The sequence below is a fragment of the Cataglyphis hispanica genome, chromosome 11, assembly GCF_021464435.1.
Source record: "Cataglyphis hispanica isolate Lineage 1 chromosome 11, ULB_Chis1_1.0, whole genome shotgun sequence".
NCBI lineage: Eukaryota > Metazoa > Arthropoda > Insecta > Hymenoptera > Formicidae > Cataglyphis > Cataglyphis hispanica.
Window position 1 is genome coordinate 3,192,724 of NC_065964.1, and position 27,444 is coordinate 3,220,167.

General features: G+C 27.3%; 3 protein-coding genes and 1 long non-coding RNA gene across 9 annotated transcripts in view; 2 read left to right on the top strand and 2 right to left on the bottom strand.

Moving 5' to 3' along the window:
• Positions 1–11,806, top strand: part of LOC126852734 (calcium uptake protein 3, mitochondrial) — a 29,486-nt gene extending 17,680 nt beyond the window's left edge. Inside the window, exons 3-13 of one of the 3 annotated variants that reach the window (XM_050597855.1) lie at positions 3,579–3,720; positions 4,210–4,320; positions 6,376–6,423; positions 7,006–7,088; positions 7,785–7,847; positions 8,418–8,516; positions 9,237–9,365; positions 9,692–9,915; positions 10,138–10,295; positions 10,454–10,611; positions 10,809–11,806. In XM_050597855.1, the coding sequence (XP_050453812.1) occupies positions 3,579–3,720; positions 4,210–4,320; positions 6,376–6,423; positions 7,006–7,088; positions 7,785–7,847; positions 8,418–8,516; positions 9,237–9,365; positions 9,692–9,915; positions 10,138–10,295; positions 10,454–10,611; positions 10,809–10,877 (1,284 nt within the window). In that variant the 3' untranslated portion in view covers positions 10,878–11,806. The remainder of the gene's footprint in view (positions 1–3,578; positions 3,721–4,209; positions 4,321–6,375; positions 6,424–7,005; positions 7,089–7,784; positions 7,848–8,417; positions 8,517–9,236; positions 9,366–9,691; positions 9,916–10,137; positions 10,296–10,453; positions 10,612–10,808) is intronic. The other 2 variants (XM_050597856.1, XM_050597857.1) reach the window with 2 other exon arrangements.
• Positions 1–27,444, bottom strand: part of LOC126852771 (uncharacterized) — a 242,475-nt gene that overhangs the window by 212,767 nt on the left and 2,264 nt on the right. The gene's annotated exons all lie outside the window — the stretch shown is intronic.
• On the top strand, positions 12,789–25,224 carry LOC126852726 (uncharacterized). 4 transcript variants are annotated; one of them, XM_050597822.1, is made up of 13 exons: positions 12,790–13,096; positions 16,262–16,396; positions 16,704–16,754; positions 19,231–19,569; positions 19,924–20,218; positions 21,077–21,218; positions 21,414–21,607; positions 21,734–22,211; positions 22,691–22,851; positions 23,145–23,303; positions 23,393–23,519; positions 23,762–24,333; positions 24,481–25,224. In XM_050597822.1, the coding sequence occupies exons 2-13, from the start codon at positions 16,362–16,364 to the stop codon at positions 24,637–24,639; spliced, it is 2,712 nt and encodes a 903-aa protein (XP_050453779.1). In that variant the 5' UTR covers positions 12,790–13,096; positions 16,262–16,361; the 3' UTR covers positions 24,640–25,224. The 4 variants fall into 4 exon arrangements, with proteins under 4 accessions (XP_050453777.1, XP_050453779.1, XP_050453776.1 ...); XM_050597819.1 differs by having other exon boundaries at positions 12,791–13,096; positions 23,678–24,333; XM_050597820.1 differs by lacking the exon at positions 16,262–16,396 and having other exon boundaries at positions 12,789–13,096; positions 23,678–24,333.
• Positions 25,297–26,873, bottom strand: LOC126852768 (dynein light chain Tctex-type). Its single transcript, XM_050597919.1, has 4 exons — positions 26,707–26,873; positions 26,504–26,629; positions 25,952–26,117; positions 25,297–25,725 (listed from the first exon to the last, which is right to left on the bottom strand). The coding sequence occupies exons 2-4, from the start codon at positions 26,522–26,524 to the stop codon at positions 25,577–25,579; spliced, it is 336 nt and encodes a 111-aa protein (XP_050453876.1). The 5' UTR covers positions 26,525–26,629; positions 26,707–26,873; the 3' UTR covers positions 25,297–25,576.

Here is a 27,444-nt window from a genome sequence, read left to right on the forward strand (position 1 = left end):
ATTAAAAAATTCAAGAATATAAATAATAATTAGATTGCACAAATGTTCCTTTGCGAAAAACACATCAAAAAATTAACATAAGTTCAACAATTAATCGTTCTTTTTTTTTTCGAATCCTTTAACGTCTTTTAATGTTTTTTTTTATTTTTATTTATTTATTTTTTTTTTATTTTCTATTTTATTTCTATTAAAAATCCGATTTGCACATCTATCAATTCTATTTACTTTAAGCTTGATATCGAGAATCTATAACGGATCTCAATATTGGAATTGGCAACGGTTGACTGAAAAGATACGAATGATAAGAACGTATCCGTCGTTTAAGAGATCAGCTTATGCGGAAGCTCGAGCTGCTACGCCGACCTACAATGCACCATTATTTGCGAATAAATAAAATCCGCACAATATCTGGTATGCGCGTGAGGTAGCCAGCGAACGTAACGATAATTTAAGCCGATGAGAGGCGAGGCAGCTCCGATGGCTTCTTGGCGCACAACGGCAATGAGTTCGCTGTGATGTGATGCTTCCTGGACTGAACGATTCAATTTGGTCGGACGAGATCGCAAATTTACGTCGTTAAGCCTCGCGACAGCATATCGTTAACTACAACTTACGTGATAATATATATTATGCATACAATATACATATGTTGGCTATATATGTACAGTCGAAGTAAAGGCGAATTCATACGGTGCTTATCTTGGGTGAATGATTCAGGATTTGCTGTTATAAAAAAGATTATTGACTAAAAATGCTCTAGTTTCTCATAATTTATATTATGTAATTTTTTTCAATATCTTACCTTATATGGGTAGGATGATAAAGAAACTTCTAAGGATTTATAATATTTATAAGAATTTATAATATTGATTATTAAATAATATATCCATTTATAAATAGAATTATCTATATTTTTATTAGAAAATTTTTATTTAGATTTTTAGATTTTTATTTAAATTTTTACAGCAAGATCTGTTCGTTCCACTTGATGGAATTTGGTATTTTTTTCGAACGATTCTTCGCGAATATTCATTTATTCATCTATTCAATATCTTGGAACCGCGTAAGTTTGCCTGAAACGAGTAAGATTCGCGGGAATAAAGAATTCTGTCGACAAAGTTAGGCGAATACCCACGACGATGAGGAGCCTACGGAAAGAAGCGCCAGGAAATTCGAGAAGCTCCAGTCGAGCGAGCTACTCTCTCTTTTCGCTGTCCATCCTCGAGGCATTCTTAATCGTTTATTAAAACAAAAACGCGAAAGCGGCGATGGCGAATGGCACCCGTGGAAGCTCATTTGTAATTTAATCTCTCTTTAAATTATAGACAGTGCGACACCACCGCCCACCGGGGTGGCACGACTCGAATTGCATTCGCTCGACGAACGCGCAGTCGAAGCTTTGTTCGCCACATGCAATTTTTCGTGTACGTTTTTCAGTCATATTTCATGGTATATAGTTCTATCTATGGGGAATGTTACGCGCTATCATTAGTTAATTTCCGTTGATTTAAGACGAAATGCCGTTTCTTTAATCTTAAACAGGATACAACTTGGAATACATTGTTTCCTTTACACTAATTACATTTATTAGCTTGTCTGTCTACATAAAAATACCAAAATTAATGAGTTTCGTAAAATAAAAAAAAAATAAATAAAAAGTGTGTGTAATATACATTATTTTTTTTATTTATAATATTTAACGATAAAAGATTAAATTTAACAATGTATACACAAATACAATTAAAAATTGTACAATTTTCTTTGATAATCAATATCATGCTTTCTTTTGTTGTGATTAATTATATTAATTTGATTATAGTTTATTAAATTATTGCATTTATTTCTCTTTTTTACATAAAAAAAAATGAATTAATTTTCATAATCAATAATTTATGTGTCAAGTTGACTACAAGATTGATAACAAAATGATAATGATGTTAAAGATGTACATCTTTATTTCTCCGAATTTGTGCTTAAGAATCTGCATTGAATAAAAGTTGTTCGATACTATCGTTTCTTTATTTTATTTCTTTTCGTCTTTTTGAATGCACTGCAAAATGTATCTATCAGTAACTTGCACTTTTTTCTTGTTACAAAACATGACAGTTCTTTAATAGTAATGTAGCAGAATTAAAAATGCGAATTATTATGATGTGAATGATCATCTTGCATATGTACTCGTCGGCCTTGTCGGCGAATTGTTCGAATTTTAAATCATGTATGAATGAATCAACAAGTATTGATACAGAAATCGACGTGCCTTTATTTCTTGTATTTTCTCATAAAAGTAATATAAAATAAACAATTTTTTAAGGCTCTTGTATTAAATATAGTATTTTGGAATTGACTTTTAGTTTAATTATGTGTTAGTCAGTTTTTGAAAAATAGTTAAATTATGCATTTAAAGTAAAATTTAAAATGTTTTCATATTTTTCATAAATAAAAGTTTTGTATAATTTTAAATTTTAATAGTCACTAATATTTAATAATACGTATTGTAATTATAATAGCATAAGTAATAATTATTATTTATCACGAAAATGTCATTAAAAGTCGATCTAGCGAATGAAGATTACAACAATATAAAATTGTTGAAAGCGATAAATCGTGTTTAAAGTAAAACAAATGGAAATATCGTACGCTAAATCTAATTAAATAAATTACTATATGCAGATTACTTATGTCTTAATCGTTCTCGTAATGTGCAACGTGCTTTAAGATAGAAAATGATCTAGATAGAATCCGCATCGTATACTGTCTGTCGTCACCGCTCGTGATTAGATAATCTCCTTGACATTGAAAATTATAATTTCACCATATGTGAACCTAATCGTATTTTCAAACTGTGCAGGGATTTCCAAAAAGATATATAATACATAATAAATAATTTTACTTTAAAATGATATGATACAAAATTTATCTGTAGTTGTGAAATTAATATTTGTCGTTGAATATAATATCTGATTAAAATCTTATTGTAAATTTCTATAAAACAATTTAAAAGTCTTAAATAAATGTCACGTATTTAGAGAAAATTGTTTGATCATCAACGTATGCTACAACGTATAACTGTCATCTAACTAAAGAGAGATCGAAGCGATACGAATATGAATTGCAAAAAAAGTTAGCGTGAATTTTTACGTTTGCATTTCTTATATTTAATACGCGCACTTTGCGCGCGATTGAGAAGTTCGTATACGCGCTATCAAGTTCATTGAAATGCTTTGATTAATAGTTAGGCATAAATTATCTGTTTCCCTTTTAATATATTATCGGAGAAAATAAATAAATAATAAAAGCTATAAAACAAAAATTAGAAATAATTTAGATTATAATATGTGAAAGTGTAAGCTATGTGATTTTACTATTCAAATCAAATCTTTGAAATTATAGAAACGTTAAAATGAATTTTTGTCTTTTCCTTCCTTTTTTTTTCTTTTCTTATAGAAAGAATGTGTTGTAGAATATTTATTATACATGGTAATTGAAAGTTTTACCTCAACAAGTTTCAAGTTTTTATTATATTTTTTTATTTATTCTTGAATATTAAAAAAACATTGCAACATTTGTTATTGCAGAGAGAAGATGACTTTCATAAAGCGGTAAGATTGACAACGAGGGAAAGAAGATTCATAAAGTTCGCATCAGTGGCTTACGATGGTCAATTATACATGACTCCGCAGGACTTTCTTGACAGTGTCATTGATGCCGAACCTCGACGTACGTCACACACATTTAAATACATTTAAATACATTTCAACTTATGCAATTAAAATTCTTTAAGTGGTCGATTATAATAATAAATTATGAAATAGAATTTCATCATAGTTTTAATGACGCGACATGAAAGATGAAGAGAAAATGAATAAAGAAAAGAGTTTAAATAATTGGTGTCTATCATATTTCTCACTATTTTAATATTTTTAGTATGTTTTTGAGGAAATATTTTAAATTCTTTTTACAAAGAAAATTTTTAAATTTTTAAAATTGTTTATTTATTCTTGGCGTTGTCAGTTTATTTTACTCTACTAAAATTATAAAACAAAGCTCTGATTGTGTATTAGAACACTTATATCACTTTTGAAAATTTGTAACACTTCTTTGATATATGCTCTCTGGAACAAAGTCATATTAAAGATTCACTGTTTAATCACTATGTTCAATAAACGTTTCTCGACACAGCATAAACATTCCTAATGATATTTTTAGCGAGGTTAAAGAGACGCATATTGACCGATCAGGAACTCGAAGTGATGAGAAATTCAACTTCTTCGCTACGCCAGGGAAGCACACACATGTTCAGAAATTTACGAGATAAAGGTAGGTGAATAAAAATAATTGTAAATAAAATTGAATAAAGAATAGAAATATCTGAATTATCTGTGCAATTCGTCATATTTTTAATAATTTATTTGTGTTTCGAAAAATCATAAATGTCTATCAAATATTTTTATTTTAATTCAAATCGATATTTTTATTTTTATTTAAATCGATTTAAATTATATACGTTTAATAATATTATTTCGTACTCGTCATCCGCATCAATAAATAAAGCCTCTGTGATTCTAATTACGGAGACATCACGACCGTAAGATTCGATAAATCTGCAAGCTTGCAGGTGTCGCCGTTCTCACCTGGAAGCTTTCTACCAAAGTATGCAATTCGACGAGAAAAATGATTCGACGAGACGCGCGGCTAAGTACACAGCTATCGATTGCGATCGGCGTGATCGCTCTCGCAACCTGTATTTATAGCGGCGTATACTTGCTCGATAAGTAAGTTTTCGCCACCCACGCAACGTCTCGTCGTGTGGCGAATGCAGGACCGTATCATTAGTTTAATGCGTTTCCGCGTACTTTTTATGCGTGCATTGCACGTTTGTCGCGCTAATGGAAATGCAAATAATCAGCGGACGGGCCGATGAAGGCGACACAGCCAGTTTCACACCTCCCTTTAATAATAACGAGTTCCCTGCCTTGACGCTCTACTTTTATTTTTTCTCTTTCTCTTTTTACACGTGCATGCGAGAAGCATGAATTCCACGAGCGCAGATAAACGAGTCCGTGGATCGTTTTTAAAGATGCTTCCGCACATTCAAAGGCCGTTATAATTAAGGGCAACTTAAAGAAATTGCAAGATACCGAACCGCCGCCGCGTCACGTCGTGTTAACGTTGTCGAAGCATTCGTTAATCATTCATCATAGTTGATTGATTCAACGATCATTTCGTTTAAAATCATTGCAATATTACACGAATATCGTAAATCATAATTTTTTATTTTGAGCACTCAAGATGAATAACTCGACTCATAGAATTATTTGAAATGTTTATTTTAGAGATACTATAATTGCCTAATTTTTTTTATTAAATAATTTTGTAAACCTGTCTTTGAGAGAGAATATGTATGATATTAGACAAAACGTATTTTAATAATTGACATAAAATATAACGAAATTTCTGATGCATTTTTTATTTCAAGTAATTGATAAAAAAAAAATACGCAATCATAAATCTTAAAAGCAAAAATTAAAAAATTGAAATTTATTTATTACCCAATATATAAAAAATTAAATTTAAAAATTAAAAACGGAATATTACTAATATATTTAAATAATTATATTATTATATTGCCTTGTATTACTAATTCTACAAATATTTCTGATGACCGAAATGTTTATGGAAGAGAAATAACAGATTTACATGCATACGATGTCATCACCAGCGGATTTGTCGACCGCTGTTTTCTTAATTTTCTTTTGGCCGTTAAATTTCTTCGTTTTCAGAACCGTCTAGAGATTTTACGAGGTGGCTATGATCTGTAAAAGTAGCCCTTTTGTTATAATACATATGCGAGAAAGCTAAAACCGCGCCGCAAGGGAATATATATTTAAGATCAGAATTTAAAAATGCGTCTACGGGTCTCGCTTTTGCTATTAAATTCTAAATTATTGGACCTTCCCGAAGGCGATAGCTTTCTCAAAAATATCTGGAATCTTGTAAGGCGTGTCTAATATTTCGACACTAGGTATCGTAAATGCGTTTCGTATTACAGATCTGTATTAATCGCGTTATACTTAAATGCTGATTAGCGGGAAAATTAAGGAAGAATTTACAGAAATTAAGAGAAAATTTACAAGATATAGAGGTAATATCGCTTAAATTTATCTTAAAAAATATTTAATTCAATATCAAAATTTGATTATATGATATTAATTTATTAATATAAATTTATTATAACTTTATTATAATATAATTTATTATAAATGCATATAAAAAATTTAACGATTACCTATTTTAAATAAAATAGATATATAATTTTTTAAGAACTTATCAAATCACTTCGCAATTTAAAATTGCTCATGTTTCTACTTTCAGGAATTATTTCTTACACGGAGTACTTGTTTCTTCTGTCTATTCTGACGAGTAAGTTTTTTGCCGATCAACATATTTATATAAGTCGCATTATGATTTAATGCCTAAAACGCTTGAAGTAAAATGAAATGCAACGATCACTGGCTGCTGGGTACGATAAACCACATATTATAAAAAATCGAACAATAAACTGTCACAGTTTTGCGTGAAAACTGTTATCTTACTCGGAAAACTAATCCGCAAAACGTTTGATTTGCTTGGTATCTTGATACAAATAATTATACAACACTTTTAGTAGAACCCATTAAATGCTAACAATATAAACATGTGCTTCTTACATATAAATGCGTTTCTTTATAAAAGTTTTTAAAATTTGTGTAGTATACGAGATATCTTTCTATTTTTTTTTTTTTTTTTTAACGAATTTTTTTATTAATATAGAATTAGTTTGCTTTTACCGAAAATATAATTGGATATATGTAATATTCTTTTTTTAACTTTTTAATATTTTTAAATATATATTAATAAATCTAGTATTTTATGTAAATGTCTCGTGCTACAAAATTGCTTTATTAATATTGAGTACCTCAATATATTGCTATAAATTTACCGCGATAATCGATCTCGTTGTAGAGCCAAAAACTGGTTTCCAAATCGCCTTCAACATGTTCGACACCGATGGAAATGAAAGAGTCGATAAAACTGAGTTTCTCGTGGTAAGATAATCGTATCGCATAGATGCATGTTTTTAATGATTGCTGTTGTAGAAACACTATAGAGTCAAAATGCAATTTTTTTATTTTTTTTTTTTTCTTATTTCACTTCGTAAAGCTTGAAATTGCTGCAGTTTGCACAATTTTGATAGCAGCTTAATTAAAAAAAAAAAGAAAAATTTCTTTTAGAAATTATTAGATTATTATTGTATAATAATGTTTATATATTTTCGATAATTAAAAAAGTAAAATTATTTAACCGTAACAGTCATATTATATTCTGATAAATATTCTGAATGAATATTTTGTGATGAACATTATTTAATATTCTACTTCTTTTTTATTATATTTCTTATTTACGTTCAAACGTTTTATTCAACAATCTAAATTTTAGATAATCAACTTCTAAATCTACAATCTACTGCTATGATTGCAAATTTTGCTGTATTTAACATAGATACGCGACTGTAGCGTATTTATTACTCAAGAATTGTAATGCTAGAGGAGACGAAGATTTCTATCTTCAAATGCTCCGAAATTTTACAAACAGAAAATATAAATTTTCACTCAATAAAGACTTATTTCCAGTTTGGAAAAACCAGAAGGAACACTTATTATCTACCAACAATGAAGAACTTCAATCACTAAGCAATTATATTAATTATCAATTTATATAAAATAGTTTTATCATTCTCACAGATTCGTCGTTTACTTGGCGGCAGTTTGAAAGAACGAAAACTCGACGAACTGACGAAAAGTGCAGTGAGTTTTAATCAATGTTTCTTCAATCAGGACGGTGTCAAAAGTTAATTGGTTGACCGATTGTTAGAAAATCGATACAATAAATCAAAATCAACAAGGTTCTTTTAATTATAAAATTTTCAAACAATGATGACTTGTTAATTTCATTTACCATATGATTTATCCGCGCAAAAATGTTTTAAATTTTATAAGAATAGAATTATGTATATTTTATAATTATTATTATACATGCAATGCAAGTATTAGTGATTAATTTTTTTAGAATACTTTATACGTATCGATTTTAAAATAATCGTTTTTCAGCATTTATTAATACAATTTTTGCGATCTATTATATTTCAGATAAATTAAAAAAAAAAAAATATTGTACTGCACTATAAATAATCATATATTTTAGACATATAGTACTTATTATTATTTTTTACTAATTTTTTATAATTTATTATTTTTTATTGTATAAATATTTTTGATATAATTTTATTTAATATTTTTATTTTATTATTACACTTTATTTTATAATTAGCATTATTTTTTTAAACTAATGCTTTTTTATTTATTTCGGAAAATTAGTTACGTGCCATAATTACTCCCGGCGAAGAGAATCCATGCAAGGCAAAGCTTCGCGAAACTGTCCCAACTAAACCAAACGAAATTACCTCAAATTCTTATGTAAGTCAACAAACGAAAAGTTGTAAATCAATATCTGTTATGTATTTAAAAAATTAATGTATATAATAATTAATATTTAAATTTGGATATCTCTTTGTGCAATGATTTTTTATTATTTTATATATTATATTTTTAAGGATTTTTTTTAATATTTTATATTTTTATTCTTTTCTTTAACAATTGAAAGATTGTATAATATTAATTATTTAACAATTGAAAATTGTATAATATTTATATAAAGACATGCAATGAAAAATGACATGTTTTGCAATTAATAATTATTCAATGAATTGCGTTTGGATTATTAATCTATTTAATAATCGATTATATTATTACTAACATAATTACTGCAATATAATATAAGTCATATATTATATAAGGAATATATACAAATAATAATCCTCTTTTGTGTACATTGATTAATGTAATCAAATGTCACCGTTAATATGATCACGATCTGTCTCAAATCTTTTCGATATTCATATTGAATATTTAATAAACTTACCAGCCTATATGTAACATTCCTAACATTAATAATCGCTGTGCTAACACTATTTGCCACATTTCAGATGCACTAACTCTGGATGCTGAATTCATTGCTGTCTCGTATTTTACCTTTGTATGCTATTATTTTAGCATATATAAAAATATATTTAAATAACATCGCGTCTTTTTTCGCGATAGCAATCGCATCCTCTCATATTTTTATCTTCAATACAGATGGAAAAAATATTTAGTCACGCATGGAGGGGTCGTCATGGATGCGAAACCAAAGAGGAATTGGAGCAATTACAGGAACGTCAGAAAACACCGGAAGAAATTCAAGGCCAATTTATCGATGACGATCAGGTATCATCATCGTAATATTATTTGTCTTTTCTTTATACACGATAAAAATAAGATGTCATAAAATAAATAAGAAAGAGAGAGACTTATATATAGTAACATAATTCATTAATCAACACTGAAAAATATGAGCAGCATTAAAATAGTTTTAAAATATTATAATAATTTATACCTTTTAATTATTAAAAACTTGATTTGATTACATTTGCAAATTAAACAATTGTTACATTTTTAAAGGATATTTTAATTCGATAAATTTATCATTTTTATATTTTTAGTAAAAGTTATTTCATGAATATTAATATCAATATTTATGTTATATAATATAGGGTTTACAGCGACGACATGCTGTGGATACTACATTGATGATACATTTCTTTGGCAAAGATGGTACAAATGAATTGAGATACGAAGATTTCAAACGCTTCATGGAGAACTTGCAGCATGAAGTATTAGAACTGGAATTTCATGAATTTAGCAAGGGACACAATACGATTAACGAATTGGATTTTGCTAAAATTTTATTACGCTATACATACCTCGAACCTGACGAGTAAATTGAATAATTATAAAAACTTTATAAAACATTTACTTTAAAAATGTAAAGAGAATATTTTTATTAGATATAAATATCTCGTATACATTATATATCTTTTTTTTTTTAAATCGAAGTAAGCGCTATTCAAAATATTTTTCCATTTAATATTTTAATTATAATTTTTAATTAAGAGAAGTTAGAAATTGTATAAAATAAGTTAAATAATTAAATGTATAGGTATGATAAATACTTGGACAGAATGTTGGATCGAGCGGACTTGCATATTGGTATTACATTCGAGGAATTCCGTCGGTTTTATCAATTTTTGAACAATCTAGACGATTTTTCTATAGCGATGCGAATGTATACGTTAGCCGATCATCCTATATCCAAAGGTAAGAAGTTAATTAAAATATGAAAACCAATTATAAGGAATTGTAAATACTTATTGCGAAATACAATTGGAAATACTTATTCATATTAAATTAAACACAAATTAATAATTTTTAAATGTAAATACTTTAAAATATTTAAATATAATCTTTCTTATTAGATGAATTTCAACGGGCCGTAAAAATATGTACGGGATCGATGCTTTCAACTCACATAATCGATACAGTTTTCGCGTTGTTTGATGTGGACGGAGATGGCCAACTCTCTTATAAAGAATTTATAGCAATTATGAAAGATCGATTGCATAGAGGCTTTAAGGTAATGAACTACGGATTTATATGAATAGTTTTTAAAGCTTATAATATCCTACATATATGTAATAATGTTTGAAATCAAATATTTGCTATACGAGAACAAAACTGTACGAATGGTTGCAGTTTCTCAGGCACTGATATATATTTTCGAATAATTTAAGAAATATAATTATTAATATGAAATAACTCGATTTGTTGTAGTCTCAACAACGTAACGAGGGTTGGGAGGCATTTAAATTTTGCGTAAAACAAGAGATGAAAGCGCCCTAAGGGAAAAGTGGGGGTGCAAAATAAAGAAATATAACAATGAAAACAATGATATTGTATAAACCCCATAAGTGTATAATAATTGATTATTATCTTATAATTGCTTATCTTTTTACTGATATTTATTTTAATAATAAGAGAGTTTTTTTATGTATATTTGAATCTATAAAAATATTAACGTTAATTATTATTAACGATAATATTATATGAGCAATTATTATTAAGTGATAGAAAATTGAAAAGTGTTTTTGCATTATTAATAATAAGTATCAAAAGTTATTATCTTGTTGACAAAAATCAGCAAGAAGATATTAGAGGTAGAAATTATCTTTTTACGATGCCTTTAATGTTAATATTTTATTCTTGTTACATTTTCCTAAATTATTGTATAATTTTATGATAAAAAATGTCTCTCTAGAACTATTTACCTCGCACAAAAGGTTTTCAGCAATCAGCGAATTCGTGTTTATAGCTACAGGTGACTCGGAATTCGTGCAATTTTTCTATCTATATATTTTATGTGCATATATTTCATAACAAATCTGAAACAAGTGTTTTTCTTTGTACAAAATCAGAAATCATTATTTACTTTTTCTTTAAAATTGATGATCATCAAATATCTCAATAATTATGTTTAAAGTTAGTATACAAATCAGATTATAAAGTAAATTTTTTTGTATTTCTGTTGTACTTTAATTCGTAACAATTCTAAATTTTTAATATTAGCTTATTATAACTACTATTTCTTTAATTATTAAAACAGTTATTTTTTAATTTCAGTAATATAAACGAAGTGCACGATTTCTGGGATACGTATTCTGTGTAAATTCATTGCCAAAGGTAAAACATTTAAGCTATTACATAAATCATGCGTATGTTATAAATTCTGTTATTAAAATGAAAATAATAAAGAAGCTGTTACTGAAAAACTATACTTAGTTTTGAATAATCATTAAATGTTTTAGCAAGAATATCGTTAAAGACATCTATTATTATACCTTTTGATAGAAATCTTTATCAAATTCCATGGTTTTCAATTTCATCGGAATATTATAAGCACAATTAGATACTCAGGGTTGCAGAGACAATTACATCGTAAAGATAAAATTAGTTTACATCGTATCATGCCCTTGCTCTCAAGTCATAAAATACAGTACATCCCACACACAATCTGACTTTATGTTTGTACTGTCGACTGCTGGTAATTATACGTTATCAGTCATCGCACCGATTGTGCCGGTATGCTTTTGTGAGATATACTCTCAAGCCGACGAAAAAAGGCGTGCCACTCCGTAGATTCCGGATGCGGTATCAGAACACTTCGTTACGCACAGAGATTCTGTACAAAGCCCGCTAGTTTCAGAATCACGAATTGTGTAAATTACTGTCTAAGAATTCAGCTTCCCGACTATTTCAAATTATCGCGAGACATACAATTGCACAAAACTTATTATATATTATTGTATTATCATATATATTATTGTATTATCATATATATTATTGTATTATCATATTACAGATTGTCACAGGTCAACTGAATGATTCTTTCCATAAAGATTAATGAATTATTTAATTATTAAATGGTTAATAAATTTCTTAATTATTGTTAACTGGAATAATAATTTAACATGATGTTTTTCAACAGTATTTTTCAGATATTTAAAGATTCATAAAATTAAAATAGTATTGCAATTAATACATTATTTATCGCATCGTAACAAAACTTTTTCTATTATTAAATACTATTATTCTTCTTTTATAATATAAAAGATTTAATAATTTGTCTTGAATTATAAAGCACTTGTAAAACGTAATCCTTTGTACTTTTGTATTTTAATTTTCTGTAATTATCTATAGGTACTTGGATCGTGGATTGTCGGATAATGTTAATGTACTTTAATCAATAGTTTATCCTTTGACAAAACGATTGAAAATAATAGTATGAAGGAACGGAGCGAAAATGATTGACGAATAAACAGCACTACCTAAAACAACGCCCATCGGAACTGTCAGAAAAGAGGTACCCTGTGTACATTGCCACCACAATTTCGCAGTTTAGTCGTGAAAAGGAAGCAGATCGTGCCGCACTCTCGGCAGTTCACGTTCGCGTTGTATCGCAGTGTTCGTCACAACATTAATCAACCTGCCGGATTCTTATATTGGGAATATTGATCAGTTATCGTGTACAGCATGGGTGTATGCAAAATAGCCAAATGGTTCAAGTAAGTCGCTATTATTAATGATAAGCTGAAAATGCAAAAGGAAAGTGTGTCGATAAGCTGCTAAAAAAAAATGTGTACTCATACTCTTCAATCTTTAAATTTAATTATTTGAATTTATTTCTAATTTATTTATTTTTAACGGTATTTCTAGTTATTAATTAGTTGAATTAATTATTTTTTCACATTACATCTCCGCTTCGTCAGTATTTATATAGCTGAAGGTCTCTTGTAATAGAGGATAAAAATATGTTGTATTTTGTGTGATGATCATATCTCATCTAAATATCTCAGTTGTATCTCAAGATATGTAATATTGAGATGTCTACATATGTGATGAATGATATTTAGCGGGACGATATATGCTTACTGTGTGTTAAGATTTTATTAGAGATTCACGAACAGAACTAACAAAATTAATAAATTGTAATAGTACCATAGGTTTCAGATATGTAACGTTAATATTTTTTGTTATATTATTATTTCTACTATTCTCACACATTTAGCAGTTTGAATAATCTCCTGACTTAAGAAAGTGTTTATATCATTCAGTATATATGAGGTGAAGGTCGCAGATATTTGTATCAAACAAGTAAAGATAAAAGAGCTACAAAAAATCACTTCATGCATTAAATATAACGATTATTAGATTCATATTAGTAATTTCAATATATTTGCGCTCAGCAGAGAAATGTTTATTTAATACAGCAAAGCGCGTATTATCCATATATATATACACACACACACACACACACACACACACACACACACACACACATATACACATATACACATATTTCTATTATATTAAAACACAGAAGTCCAAGTGAGATATATTTTTATTAGCAAAATATAATTATTTTTAAAATATTTTTTATACATATATAAGTGATTATATTATTCTTTAGAAAATAGTTATACTTTTATGTCTAACAAACATCAAAATTTTCTTGAATTCATATGATAAGGACGTAAGGCAAATGTATGTAATTCTTTGAACGAACCATAATCATCAGATAAGCAAGAAATATTTTTTTAGAATAAAACAGTCTGATAGATACCGCTTCAATAAGATAATAATTGTGCTTATGTTCATCAGAATATCTTTTTTTTTATAATTTTTGGCTTTTTGTAGAGACTTCTTTTATTAGACATTTTTAACTTCTTTTACGCATAGAAATGCGTTTAATAAATACTGTTTAAGAAATGCAGCAGCAACATTACCAGTTGCATCGGATGCAAGGGAAAGATAATTAACTGATATATTTATTCTTGATCGATAGATGCATAAATGCGAGCGCGGAACTATACTTATATAAGAAAAAAAAAGATATATATATATATATATATATATATATATATATATATATATATATATGATTCAATTTGAATAACATAAGCGGAAGAGTATGCAGCTACGTGAGAGACTCCGTGATTTGCTTCCGAGTTTCTCCGCGGAGGAGATCTACTTTCCATTCCGTGAAAATGTTCCGAAAAGTTCGAGCGTATCGAAGACACGAGCTAATTACAGCCGAAAGAATAGCGGTCGGGTGCCCCCTCAGGAGATTAGGCACCGGTAGGCATCATACCGTTAAACTAGATGTTTCAACCTGGCCTATGTCTTCGCGGTCTGTAATGACTGCCATTATCTCCTTCTTAAACAGAGTCGCGCGAGATTGTGCATTTACCGTATTTAGTCCGTGCCGTTATAAAATTGCATTTAAAGATTATAAAATTTGTATTTAAAAAGCAGTAACCTGCGTCGAGGACTGAGGTGATGAATGAAGGACCATTGTCCTATTAGGCGAAGATGATAAAAGGAACCATTGAAATACACGAACGTCGAGATTACAAAAAAAATTGTCTCTCTTATCGAAATTTACCGGTATCATGTACACAACTCTTTGTAGAACGCAGCTGACCTTAATTTTAACAATAGATCAATTATACTTCTTTGACATATGACATAAATTATAATTTAAATAAAGATTCAAAATTATGAAAAATTATACGCATATATGTAAGTTATTTAATCGTATATTTCAATTTTAATTAATAAGCGACAATTGTCAATCAGTTTATACCGTCAAGAATATTACATTTTAGTTGAAGAATGTGATTTTTAATCAATAATTAATCAGCCATAACAACAGTATGTTTACGCAAACGTAGGCCAGGTCAGTACTTGACTTAGCGAACACGTCGACTAACGGGTTTATATATTTATTATACATACTAATTGTATATACATATATTTATGTTCTCTTTCTCAGTTGCAGTAAGAATAGATGCATAATACAAATCGCATAATCAGCTGTTTGACATGTAAATGAATCGAAAGCGCGCGCGGCATTTCGTTGTAATTAATATTATATTCTTATAAAAAGTATTTCTTATATCTCCTGTCTCCTTTTCTAATTAATACTTTTTAATTCTTACTCAGATGTATTTACTTAAGCTCGCTTTCTGTGTTTTTCAGAGCATACACATTTGCTATTATTATTTTTTATCATTTTTCTTACTGAAATACGTAAATAATACAATTATATTAATCTCGTTTAAAATGTGATTTAAATATTTGATAATCATAAAAACCATGAAATCTCTCTTATATGACGTATAAAAGTACTCACTAAAGAATTATGATTTTATGGACATGCTAGTATTATCAGAACAGACATGTGTATTTTAATTAGACAAACATTAATCCTGGAAAGCATTATTTTTAGTGATTAATGATGGATGTGTAATAAACAGCATCTCCGAATACACAATCTTTTTTCATTAGAAAAGAACTTGCAAAACCGGTTATTATTAACATCTATTATTAGCATTTATTGTAATAAAATATTGTTTTTCTTGTATAACATTTTATATGATATTATATAAATTATTGTTTGAAAGATGTCAAATCAATCTTTTATTATGAAAAAAATTTGATGATAATTTTAAATAGAATTTTGTGACAAGTAAAAAGATATCTGAGAATAAAAATAAGATTCTTAAAGAGTATTGACATTTCTCACTTTCCTCTATCTTATATTTTAAACAATAATACTACACATCCATTCCCATTATGCCAAATCCCAAGTATAAATATTATCATATATATGTGATAAAAATGATTTACAACAGAATAGATTTGTTGATTTTCATATCCTTTTCAAGGTTGAGATCGAGGACTTTAAGATTGACAAACTTAATTTAAAAAGTCAGTCCGATATCACAGCTGTCACAATACCTGACGTTGCTTCGCGAATTGTGCGCTATGAAGAAATTATTTTCGTTCAAATGGGCCAAAAAGTAAGTGAAACTAAATCTTGAATTAGTCAAAATTTGTTACTAAAATTTACGTAACAATATGGATGTATTTTTAATGAATGAGAAACTAAAAATATCATTCGATTTGGTTATAAATTAAATTTCGTGAGAAATCGATTATAAGGAGTAATATATAAAAGCAATCTGAAATTTTGGAAATATATCAAAAGAAATCGACGAAGTTAAAAATACTTTATTACTCATGACAAGAAAGATTGTGTACTCGAAGACCCGATTCAGAGAATGCTAAATATTCAGAATAAATCTCAGATCTGTCATTCTTTTTCAGAACAGCTGCGCGATCGGACAGAGGCGTACAGTCCACGTCGCAAGGCAACAAGTAAGTGCTCGCTGATAATTATTGATATAATAATTAGGATCTTATCAATAAAACTTTTCACACTCAGCGATAATTAATCGGTTTCTAATCAGCAATGAGATGTGCTTTATTGCTTTGGGATTTTCAATGACTTCTATCTTTTTAAATCATATTAAGAAAAATCAAAATGAAAAAGACTTTTGTATGTTCTTGTTATGCTTTTAACGACAATCTCTTTTTAAATCATTAAGGGAACTCAATATGAAAAAGTTTTTTATTATATACATTTAACGACAAAATCTCTTTTTAAAATTAAAAATTTTATACATACATATATGATCTAATATTTTTTTCATCGTGTCGAATAACATAAAATTAAGAATTAAATGTATTGACAAAATAATGCAATTATATTATATGAATTAAAATCACTGACTAATTTAATTGGAGTTTAATCGAAGTGACTATCTTTGATATCGTCTCGAATATTTTCTAAATTTTCGCGCTTTTTTTTGCACTAGTAGCGCCACGCTTTGGGCAAATTCGAAGGCTCAAATAGGTTCGAATTTGAATGACCAATCGCGCCCTTGAAATAGAGCGATCTCTATATGATAATAGGTCAAATACTTTACGCATATAATTTTTAATGTTTACTTCAGTAAGTAGGTTAGAATATGTGAGCAAGTAGTTTTGCAAAGTTAAAGGATAAGAAGCATACGCATAAACGTATTAATGCTGATATCTTATTCTTAATATTTTAAATGAAAAGTGTAACGTCATTTCTATATAGCTACACTCACACTATTAACGTTATTTCACATTGAACATTTATATATTAATACGCAGAAAAGTCTTCGAGAGAAAGACGCTAAATATTAAATCGTTTTTTTGTAATCATGGAAAATTTCGCCACAGTCACGAGTGTTCCAAATCCTCGAAATCTCAGGTATGGATTCACTACATAAACATAAATTATAAAATATCGATTAAAAATAATTCTTATATTTTTCTTATAGTTAGTTAAAAGACGGAATATATTCGTTTAAGAAAAAAAAATTTTATTTCGAGGATATATAAGTATAATGCATGAATATTATTTTCTTACATTTATTTGATTGATTCTATTTTAATGAATTTTAATTATTTTAATTAATTCAATCTTAACTTTTAAATGTGTAATATGTTAAAAATATAATATCTAGTTCTCGTTATATAAATTCTTTAATTTGTTAATTTTTATATATTTCTTATTTCATAACTTTTTTTTAATCTTTCAAATCATTAAATCTTTTTCGATATCTTCTTAAATCACTTTCTCATCTTACATGTAACTCTTTTTATATTTAGTTTTGACGCTTTCCTTCAAATATTTTTCTTTTTGAAATTAATTTTAGATTGTAAAGAATCTAATTTTTTCCATGCATCAATGATTAAAATCTTGCCATAAAAGTTATTCTTTTTATCTTTTATATTTTTTATCATAAATTTAATTTAAAATTTAAATTTTTGTTGTCATAATTATATGTAAAAAAAAAAATTTTTCATATTTCGGGAAAATAACTCCGGAATGTTACACCAATATTCACCAAATATATCTTGTATGTATTTACGACGTAACGCTCGATGTATCTGAAAATTGCAAAGTCTGTTATGCGTTTGCATAATCAACGTGACGCGATACACTGGTGCTGGTACTATGGTCGTCACTACGAGCATTTTATTTTCTCAGTTGTGCGAATAATCGTGTCCAGTGTGCTTCTTTGTATCTTTTTTACGCTGTTGTTTCGTTTTTGTCTTGTCATGAAAAAAAATAATATAAAAATAATTATGAACAATGTATTCAGCATTGACTCGGTAATCTTTGATAAATCTGTTTACACTCTACGGAAATTACTATCTTCGCTAACGTCTCTCATATGATAATATAATCATATTTAACATTATGTTATAATATATGACAATACAGAGATTAATGTAATATAATTTTGATGAAAATCTTTACTTTTCAAATATTATTATATATAGTCTTTTTAATTATATTTATGTGAATTAAAATTGACATAAAGTTATATTGTCACCTTTGTCGTTGCAATAATGTTTTCGTTTGTATCATCATGTAATGTTAAATACATAGTAAACTTAAGACATATCTATATGATTTAATTGTAGTTAAAAAAAAGAACGGGAAATGGAATTTGATTGATATATATCGTGTTTAAAATACATAGTAAGGTTCATTATTAATGGTGTCATTTATGTATTTAACTCTGAAAAATTTGTTCAAATTTGGAGACATTTTACATACACGTCTTCAATTATTATTATAAATAAACTGTCGGGAATTTTATAGAAATAACACTATGATTATTTTAAAAAATTATTTCTGAGAAAAAATAATTTTTTAATTGTGACAATTTGTTGTTTAATACTATACAATCCAAGTTGTATCTATGATAACATTTGAACATTTTCATAATTGTAAGATGTTTCTTTACAGTGAATATTACCGAAACATATTACAACAATTTACAAGTAGCTGTCACACACCGAATGGGGACATCAACGACCCGGGCTGGGTGATTTATCGTCCTAAAGAGCAATACGCCGAACCGTCATCTAAAAAAAGCAATGGAAAATCACAGGAACAAGCGCAGCTTATACCAGGTGTGCCGTATATACGGGCTTCTGAAATATTCGAGATCGGAAGTGTGGTGGGCACTGAGAGTCAATTTCTCGAGTTAGTATCTGCAGAATGGCACAATATGAAGGTGACACTAAAGAGAAATATATTTCCATCATGCCACGATGCAATAAAGAGAGAAGTAGAAGTTCTCAGGTAAAAAATATCCTATCTATATATGTGTTAATTATAGTATATGAAAAAGATATAATATAATCATTATTGTTTTCAACACAATTAACTTGAATTTGACAAGTAATTTGATGAATTATTAGACAATGTTTGTTTTTTAATTTTACAAATCATATTTTGCGAGAAAAAAAAATAATTCTTCTCGAAAAAATAGTTCTTAAATGTTTTTTGGGATATTATAAAGGCAATATTTATGTAGTTTACATTTTATACAGAATTTATTAATTATATGATTAATATAAATATTTATTTTGACATAAAACAACGTAATCTGAATATTTTTTATATAACATAATCGCATTTTTTTATGATCATCAGAGAAATTCGCCATCCTAATATATTGTTATTGATGGGCACAACACATACAAATGCGCATAATCTTGTTTCCATCTTCGAATCTGTCGATTGCACATTATATAGTTATATACATGAGCGAGGCGAACGAATAAATACACAAGGAATCATGCAAATCGGCATGAAATTGGCGGATATATTAAAATACTGCCATATGCGCGGATATATCCACACAGCAATCAGTTCGCGTTGCGTTTACTTTACATCTAACAACAATGTTAAACTTGGTGGATGGGAAATGGCTGTAGAAGTGGGAATCGTACGTAGAATAAACTCTCTCTATATAGTGTTTAATAGACATTAATATATAATCTAAATGATTTTTTATTCCTTATAACATATGCAAAATAATATACATCAAATATACACATATACATATAAAATATACATATATGTCTGATTCACATCTGTTGTTCTCAAGTCTTGCCGATCGTATTTTTACGAATTTGTCTAAAGTGACCGATTTAAAAATGTTACAAAGAAAATGAAGGCAGACTATAAAAAAACGGATCACGTCATATCCGTGATTCTATGACACACCCACGGAAACGGCCAGCATTGTTTTCGACAAAATGTTCGTTTCTGAATAAATTCGCTGTACCGTATCGATGTTAATCGCATGCGCATTCTAGAATGCGGAACTCGCTTAAATCATAATCGCAATTAAATATGATAGATTACTTTCTACGATATAATGATTGTTGGATGTCGTGTTGTAGAATCACATTGATATCTTATCGCGAAAAAAAAAATTGAAAGGAAAAGAATGTTATAATTTGCAACTGATTATATAATATATATATATATTAAAATTTAAATTAATTATATTTTTTTATGAGAGAGATGTCTATATATAAATAATTCTCTATATTTTTTTAAAAATCTTATATTATTTATAAGTTATTTATACTAACTATTTATATATATTAACTCTGAATAATCTAAAAATTTTACAATTTTATATTGCAGTTTTTTTTGCCATTTTATATCGCAGTTTTTTTTTAAACTTTTTCTTAAAATAAAATATATGACATATATAATTTGATATTAAATATTTTCAATTGTTAGCATTGTTTTTATAATAGAACATCTATTTCTCATCTTATTTTCTTTGCAGCCTTATCAATTTCGCGAATACGAAAAATATTTGCGACTAGAAAACTTGAAGTGGGAACCACCGGGAACTTGTTATGGAGAATATCATAATAAAAAAATTGATGTTTATAGCTTGATGTTGTTAATATGGGAAATGTGCACAGGCAAATATATATTATTATAATTTTTTGTTTATAAAAATAACCTGCACGTTTTTAGAATAAACTAAAATTAAATTAAAATTAAATTAAAATTAATATTAAAATTACAATCATCGTGTATCACAAAGAAACAAAAAAAAATGGTTTGATAGTAATTCAGTAATAATTGTTCTTTATATAATTTTGGTTGTTCCATAGGATGTGTACCACGAAGCGGGTATAATCGTCCAAATGTAAAACGACATTACATGATACGGAACCGTGATGTTATCGTAAGCTTGCAAAATGTCCCACCGATTCTCCATGATTTATTAGAAACTGGATTGCACCCAGATGAGACGAAAATGACGTTGGACATGGAAAAAATAGGAAGGAGACTTCATAGGCTACTAGTAAATTTACACACCATATACAATATAATTTTTTAAAATTTGCGCTTTTTATCGCTTATGGATTCCTTGAGTAATAATCTGTCAAGATGCGTTTATTATTATTTATTCACGGTTTAATATTTTCAGATGATACATGAAGAAGAAAAGAATAGCACATATATGAGTAAACGCACAGACAACAGTAATGATCTTTTGTATAATGATAATAATGCATTATATAAAAAGACTTTTGATGTAACATCTATACAAAATAAGGCGTTGATTAGAAGACCATCTACCAAATCATCGCATTGCCCCATAGAGAAAAAATCTTCTTCCAATCAATTTCTCAAGTTTAGGAAAAAACAATACAGTGATGATTTGGATTCCCAAAATAATGTCGAAAAAACAGACGCATCTGTAATCGATGATAGTATTGTGAGTTCTATGATTAAAGTAAGAAATACGACTTCTTGCACTCGTTGTGCCGAGATTACAGATATGATGTACAATATGGATGAGGTAAATGATGCACGAGCTAATATAAAACGATTAAAAGAACTAATAGCCAGTAAAAGAGAAGATTTCTTCTCTGGAAACGATTCAATGTTATCTTCTTATTCAAGTAAGCGATCAATATAAACATAATATATAGCAAATTTTTGTATTTATATTTTTATAATACTTATGTTATATCTTTATATCATAAATTTCAAATTTAACTAACTTAAATTATAACTTAAATAACTTTTTTTGTACATTTTTTTCATATTACATTTTATAAATATGATCAAAATATATAGAGATAACACAAACATCAAATATTTTATTAAAATAAATAAGAGAATATATATCAAAAAATATATCAAATATATATAATTTAAATTCTTTTGTATTCTTCTATATATATCAATATGTATATATCAATATGTATATATCAATATATATGAATACCTCTTTCCAAGTGTGAATATTAGTCTTGAATTTATCATTATTTATCATATCATTTTAAAAATATAACAAACACATTTGATTCTTCTGAGTTCTGAACTAAAAAAAAAATCTATAGCATTTGGATTTAACTTACAATTTTGAACATGTTAGATCCAAAAGCTACAAGCACATTAATCTCAGAAGAAAGAAGTCCCAACTGTATAACATGTAAACCAGCTAGTCATTCAACTACTATAGAACCTAAATGTTATAAATCACCAAATGAATATAATGGGACTATTCCAAAATCGTCATACTCATATCAACGAAAGGTACTTTCTTTTCTGAAATAAAGTTTTATTGTTAATAATATGTATGTAAATAAATGTTTTTTGAAATTTATTCTATTTTATTCTACAATTTTATAATGTAGAAATTCGGAATAAAAAATAAATGTACATTAAATATAAATGCAAATATATATATATATATATATATATATATATATATATATATATATATATATATATACATATATATACATGCACAATACAATCTTTTAGTAGTTTACTCATATATTATATTAGTATATATATCATCTCTTTATTTTCCTGTTGCATAATAGACGCCATATCCAAGCATGCCTGCGAGCATTAAGCATGCAATAATACAACCTCGGGTTTTGCATCCTGATGCTAAAAGTTTTTACGAATCCACATTATGGAGAAAAGAAAAAGAGATTTGTTTATCACGAATGGCACGCGACAGTAAAGAGCAGACAGAAGTATAGATATTTATTTTGCATTGTCATTATCTTACTAGATGTTTTTCATGTTATTATTATTTCATATGTATACGATTTTATATTTTTAGGATTTATCATCGCTACAACAATCAAGTTATAATGATACTCCTATCACTGATGATGATAAAGCACAATATTCCAAAACAGATTTGATAAATACTGATGCTACATATACCATTGAGTTTAAGGAAAAAGGTACATTTTTTTTTTAAAGAAATATATATTTGTTTCTCCCCAAATTTTATATTATATTAAACTATATTTTATATAATGTATTTTATGTAATGCTTTACTATATAGTGTTTTTAGCATTATTAATGACATAAATTAGTAATTATTTATTCTCATTAAAGATAACAAAGAATCATCCTTAAAAGATATGAAAAATGATTATGTATCAACAAAGCTTTCACCTTTTTCAAATAAATCCATACAAGATCTGAAGGATGCCCTTGATCGTGCCACAGAAATAGTGCACTCAGTAACACCATCAAAAATTTGTAATTCTAAGCTCAATTGGGCTAATACACAAGAATTCAAAACAGTATTAAAAGATTTATATGAAACAACACATGATAACAACCAAAAGATCACAGTTACTGAAAGATGGACGCCTGACAACAACAATTTCGCAGAAATAAATGAAGTTAGAGATACAGAAAGTAGCATTGAATCCTTCTTAAGACATGAAGAAATTTTCAATCAAGCTTTCATAAATGAAACATCTAGTTCTGCAACCATGAAAACATCAAACAAATCTCCAATGTTAACGCTGGAGCAATCGATCAACTTGCAAAAAACGGATAAAAATAATATAGCCTTTACAAATAAGATTATGTCAAATTTGCAACAAAACGGAGTAGATTTTAAAACACATAAGATGGAATATGTCAATATAGATACTATCTCGAACAGTATTGCAATAAAAGATTCACCGAGAAGACGTTCTCTACCCGCAAGGTTGAATACTTTGACAATAATGTCTGTCCCAAAAATTACTCACCAAACAGTAAGTATGTGATCCTAAATTTTATATACAAATTATTACAAAAAAGATAAAAATTATATTTGAAATCTCTATTAAAATATATATCTTATTTTTAAGATGTAATATAAGTACTGTAATATAAGTAAGCCAACTTTATTCTTGTTGCAGAATATGCCAGTCAGTCAATATTTGACTGAGGATATATATATTGACGATGAATTCGGTAGTAGATTAAATTATAATCTAGTTCTCTTGGATGATGAGTTACATTTATTAAATACTACTTTAAATGACAATGAAAGTCTACCTCAGACTACAGAGTTATAAATTGTATTAAACTCAACTTGTTTATTCATTCGCGCATACATTTAAAAAATCGTCATTCTTTTTAAATAATTTATGGTTATTTATATGCCATTTTGATATCAGGACAAATTTTTGTTTTATACTGATTTGATGATACAATCTTAATGCGAAGAATAACACGATTTACCTATTTCTCATCATTTATTTATGTTTACAAGCGTAAGTAATTTAATGTTACAAAATGTTTTTAGAGAACTGTGTAATTAAAGAAAAAAGTTAAAGATAATTACTTTATATTATTAATAGATAAAAGCAGACGGAGGTCAAGACATATGATCTCATTTATACTCGTTTAAGTTTATATTTAAATTGTCACCTAAATATTTGAAAAAATATAAAAAAAACGTATTATTATAAACTTATTTTACTGAACAAGTTCTTTAAGAACATTTTATATACAATTACAGATTATTTGTTGAATACATACATACTTTATTTTATATAACATGCACAATTATCTTGTGCAATAGTAATATAAGAATTGTGATTGATATCTTTTTGTATTTATTTCATAAAAGTTACAATGTATAGATAGAAAGAATATTATTTCTCACATATGAAAGCAAATCTAAGAAAATTAAATATTTATTTAATTAATATAATTTTCCTGCACCTATTTATATATATGTATCTCAATTTTATTTATATCACATATCATATTAATCATTGCTTTAACTACATTCAAATAGCACAATTATTTGCTTTTTCTACTTTTAGCATCAGTTTTTACAAATTTGTGCAAAAATACTAATTTTTATTAGACAAAATTAGAACATTCATTTAGAACATTCAAAACATTTTATTTTTGAAAGTAGTGTTTATTACATCTCATATCTACGAAATTATTAAATTATTTCTTTTTTTCGAGCATAGAATTATACTTTGTAGATAAATAAATCTAAAGCGCCAGTCCGAAAACGGACACAATGCAATACATAGTTTTATTTTCCCAACGTACCGTACAGCTTCCATCAGTAGCATTATCCCAGTAACATGAACTCGCGGTATGCAGCCCAGCTCCATTTTTTTGCATGATTGTACAAGTTACTGCAAACAATTTATTATTAATAATGAGTAAAACTTGAATAAAATTTATTTTCATATTTGCAAATTTTTAATATTTTTTAGAAAATTAATGATTAATCAAATAACATACAATTGTAGCATTTTTTGGAGGATATTGCCTTAAGATATATTCCATCGAGATTTTAATACATTATGAATTAGACAACTTCTATTTTTTGTAAAGTTATAAAGAGTTTGAATTACATACCAATATATTTGTAAGCCTTTTGTAATTTTGTAAGATTGCCTAAACATGCCTCTACAACATTTGAGGTCCATTGATTAACTTTATTATGCTGATATGCATTGCCTCCTATTGATACCTCAATTGCTTCTTTGATAATGTTGCTTACATCATCTACTACAAATTGTAACTAAAAAATAATGAAACAAAATATTTTACACAAAGCAATAATAAATTATGTATATATGGTATTGTGATATAAAATATACTTAAAACTTATTTAGTTAGATATAAAGAAATATTTTAATATTTATTATCAAACATTAAACATGATAAAAATGAATTGTTTTAGAACCAAATCTCCAAGGAAAGATCCATTCATAAGTTTGTTAAAGTTAGTTAAGAACATTCTATATATTGTATCTTTAAAGCAAAAATCAAATCGTAATGACTTTAATAATTTATATAATTCCAGTCTTTATATTTGATCAGTCTTATATTTGAGCTGTCATATCAATATCTTGATCAAAATTTTCTATTCAATCAAAAGTATGTGAAAAAATATTCTCGACTAACCTCTTCTTGTGCATCCTCCATTTCAAGCAAACACTAAAGACTGCTTCACACAATCGGGAATAACTTTTATAACAATTCAAAAATTATTGTTCGTTCAATCCAGAACGACCATCAGTTTTAACGGAACTGAAAAATAAAAAAGTTGTTATATCTGGATTGACATGGTTATTTCAATGAAACTTTCACGCACAGAAGAGACTTACAATAATTTCCTCAATTTTCCACGTATATAAATATTCTTCACCTCGAATTACAGCAAAATTATTGCACTATCAAGATTTATCGCATTCGTTTTATTGAATTTGTATAATATTGTTGTGTGACAGTTTACCCTACACACATAACCAGTCGTAGTCAATAATACTCTCAACTGTCACCTGTCACATCGCCGGTTGCTTGTTGCGAAATTCTTTCAATATGCAAAAATTTTAAGCCAGAGCTTCTCAAATTACGGCTATTTTCTAATAATAATATAAGAAAGTTTACCTATTTTTAAATTTATCTATTTTATTCAATATACATAATAAAAGAGATCATATCCAATAACGAGATTTATACATATTAATTCTTATCTAATTTTTGTTTTGATACAATAAATGATAAATTTGTTATAAAAAGTTATTTTTCTCCTAAGAAAAATTAATTTATCTCTTTGCAAATGTCAAATAATTAATAGCAGAATTTAAAATCGATATTTTTTTCGTTGAATTTTGGTTTCGATGCCAACATATATGCCAAATTTACTTCTTACATATATTATTTTCTGATAATAAAAATAATACATCAAAATCCTATCAATTATAAAAAATCTTTGTTAGGAAAAACAAACTTGAATAATTCAGATGGCGATTTAAAAATATTCTTATAATAAAAGATATTTTTTCTTGTGTAAAATGTTTCAGATAAAATTATTTTCAATAGAAACAATGAAAGCCCGGCAG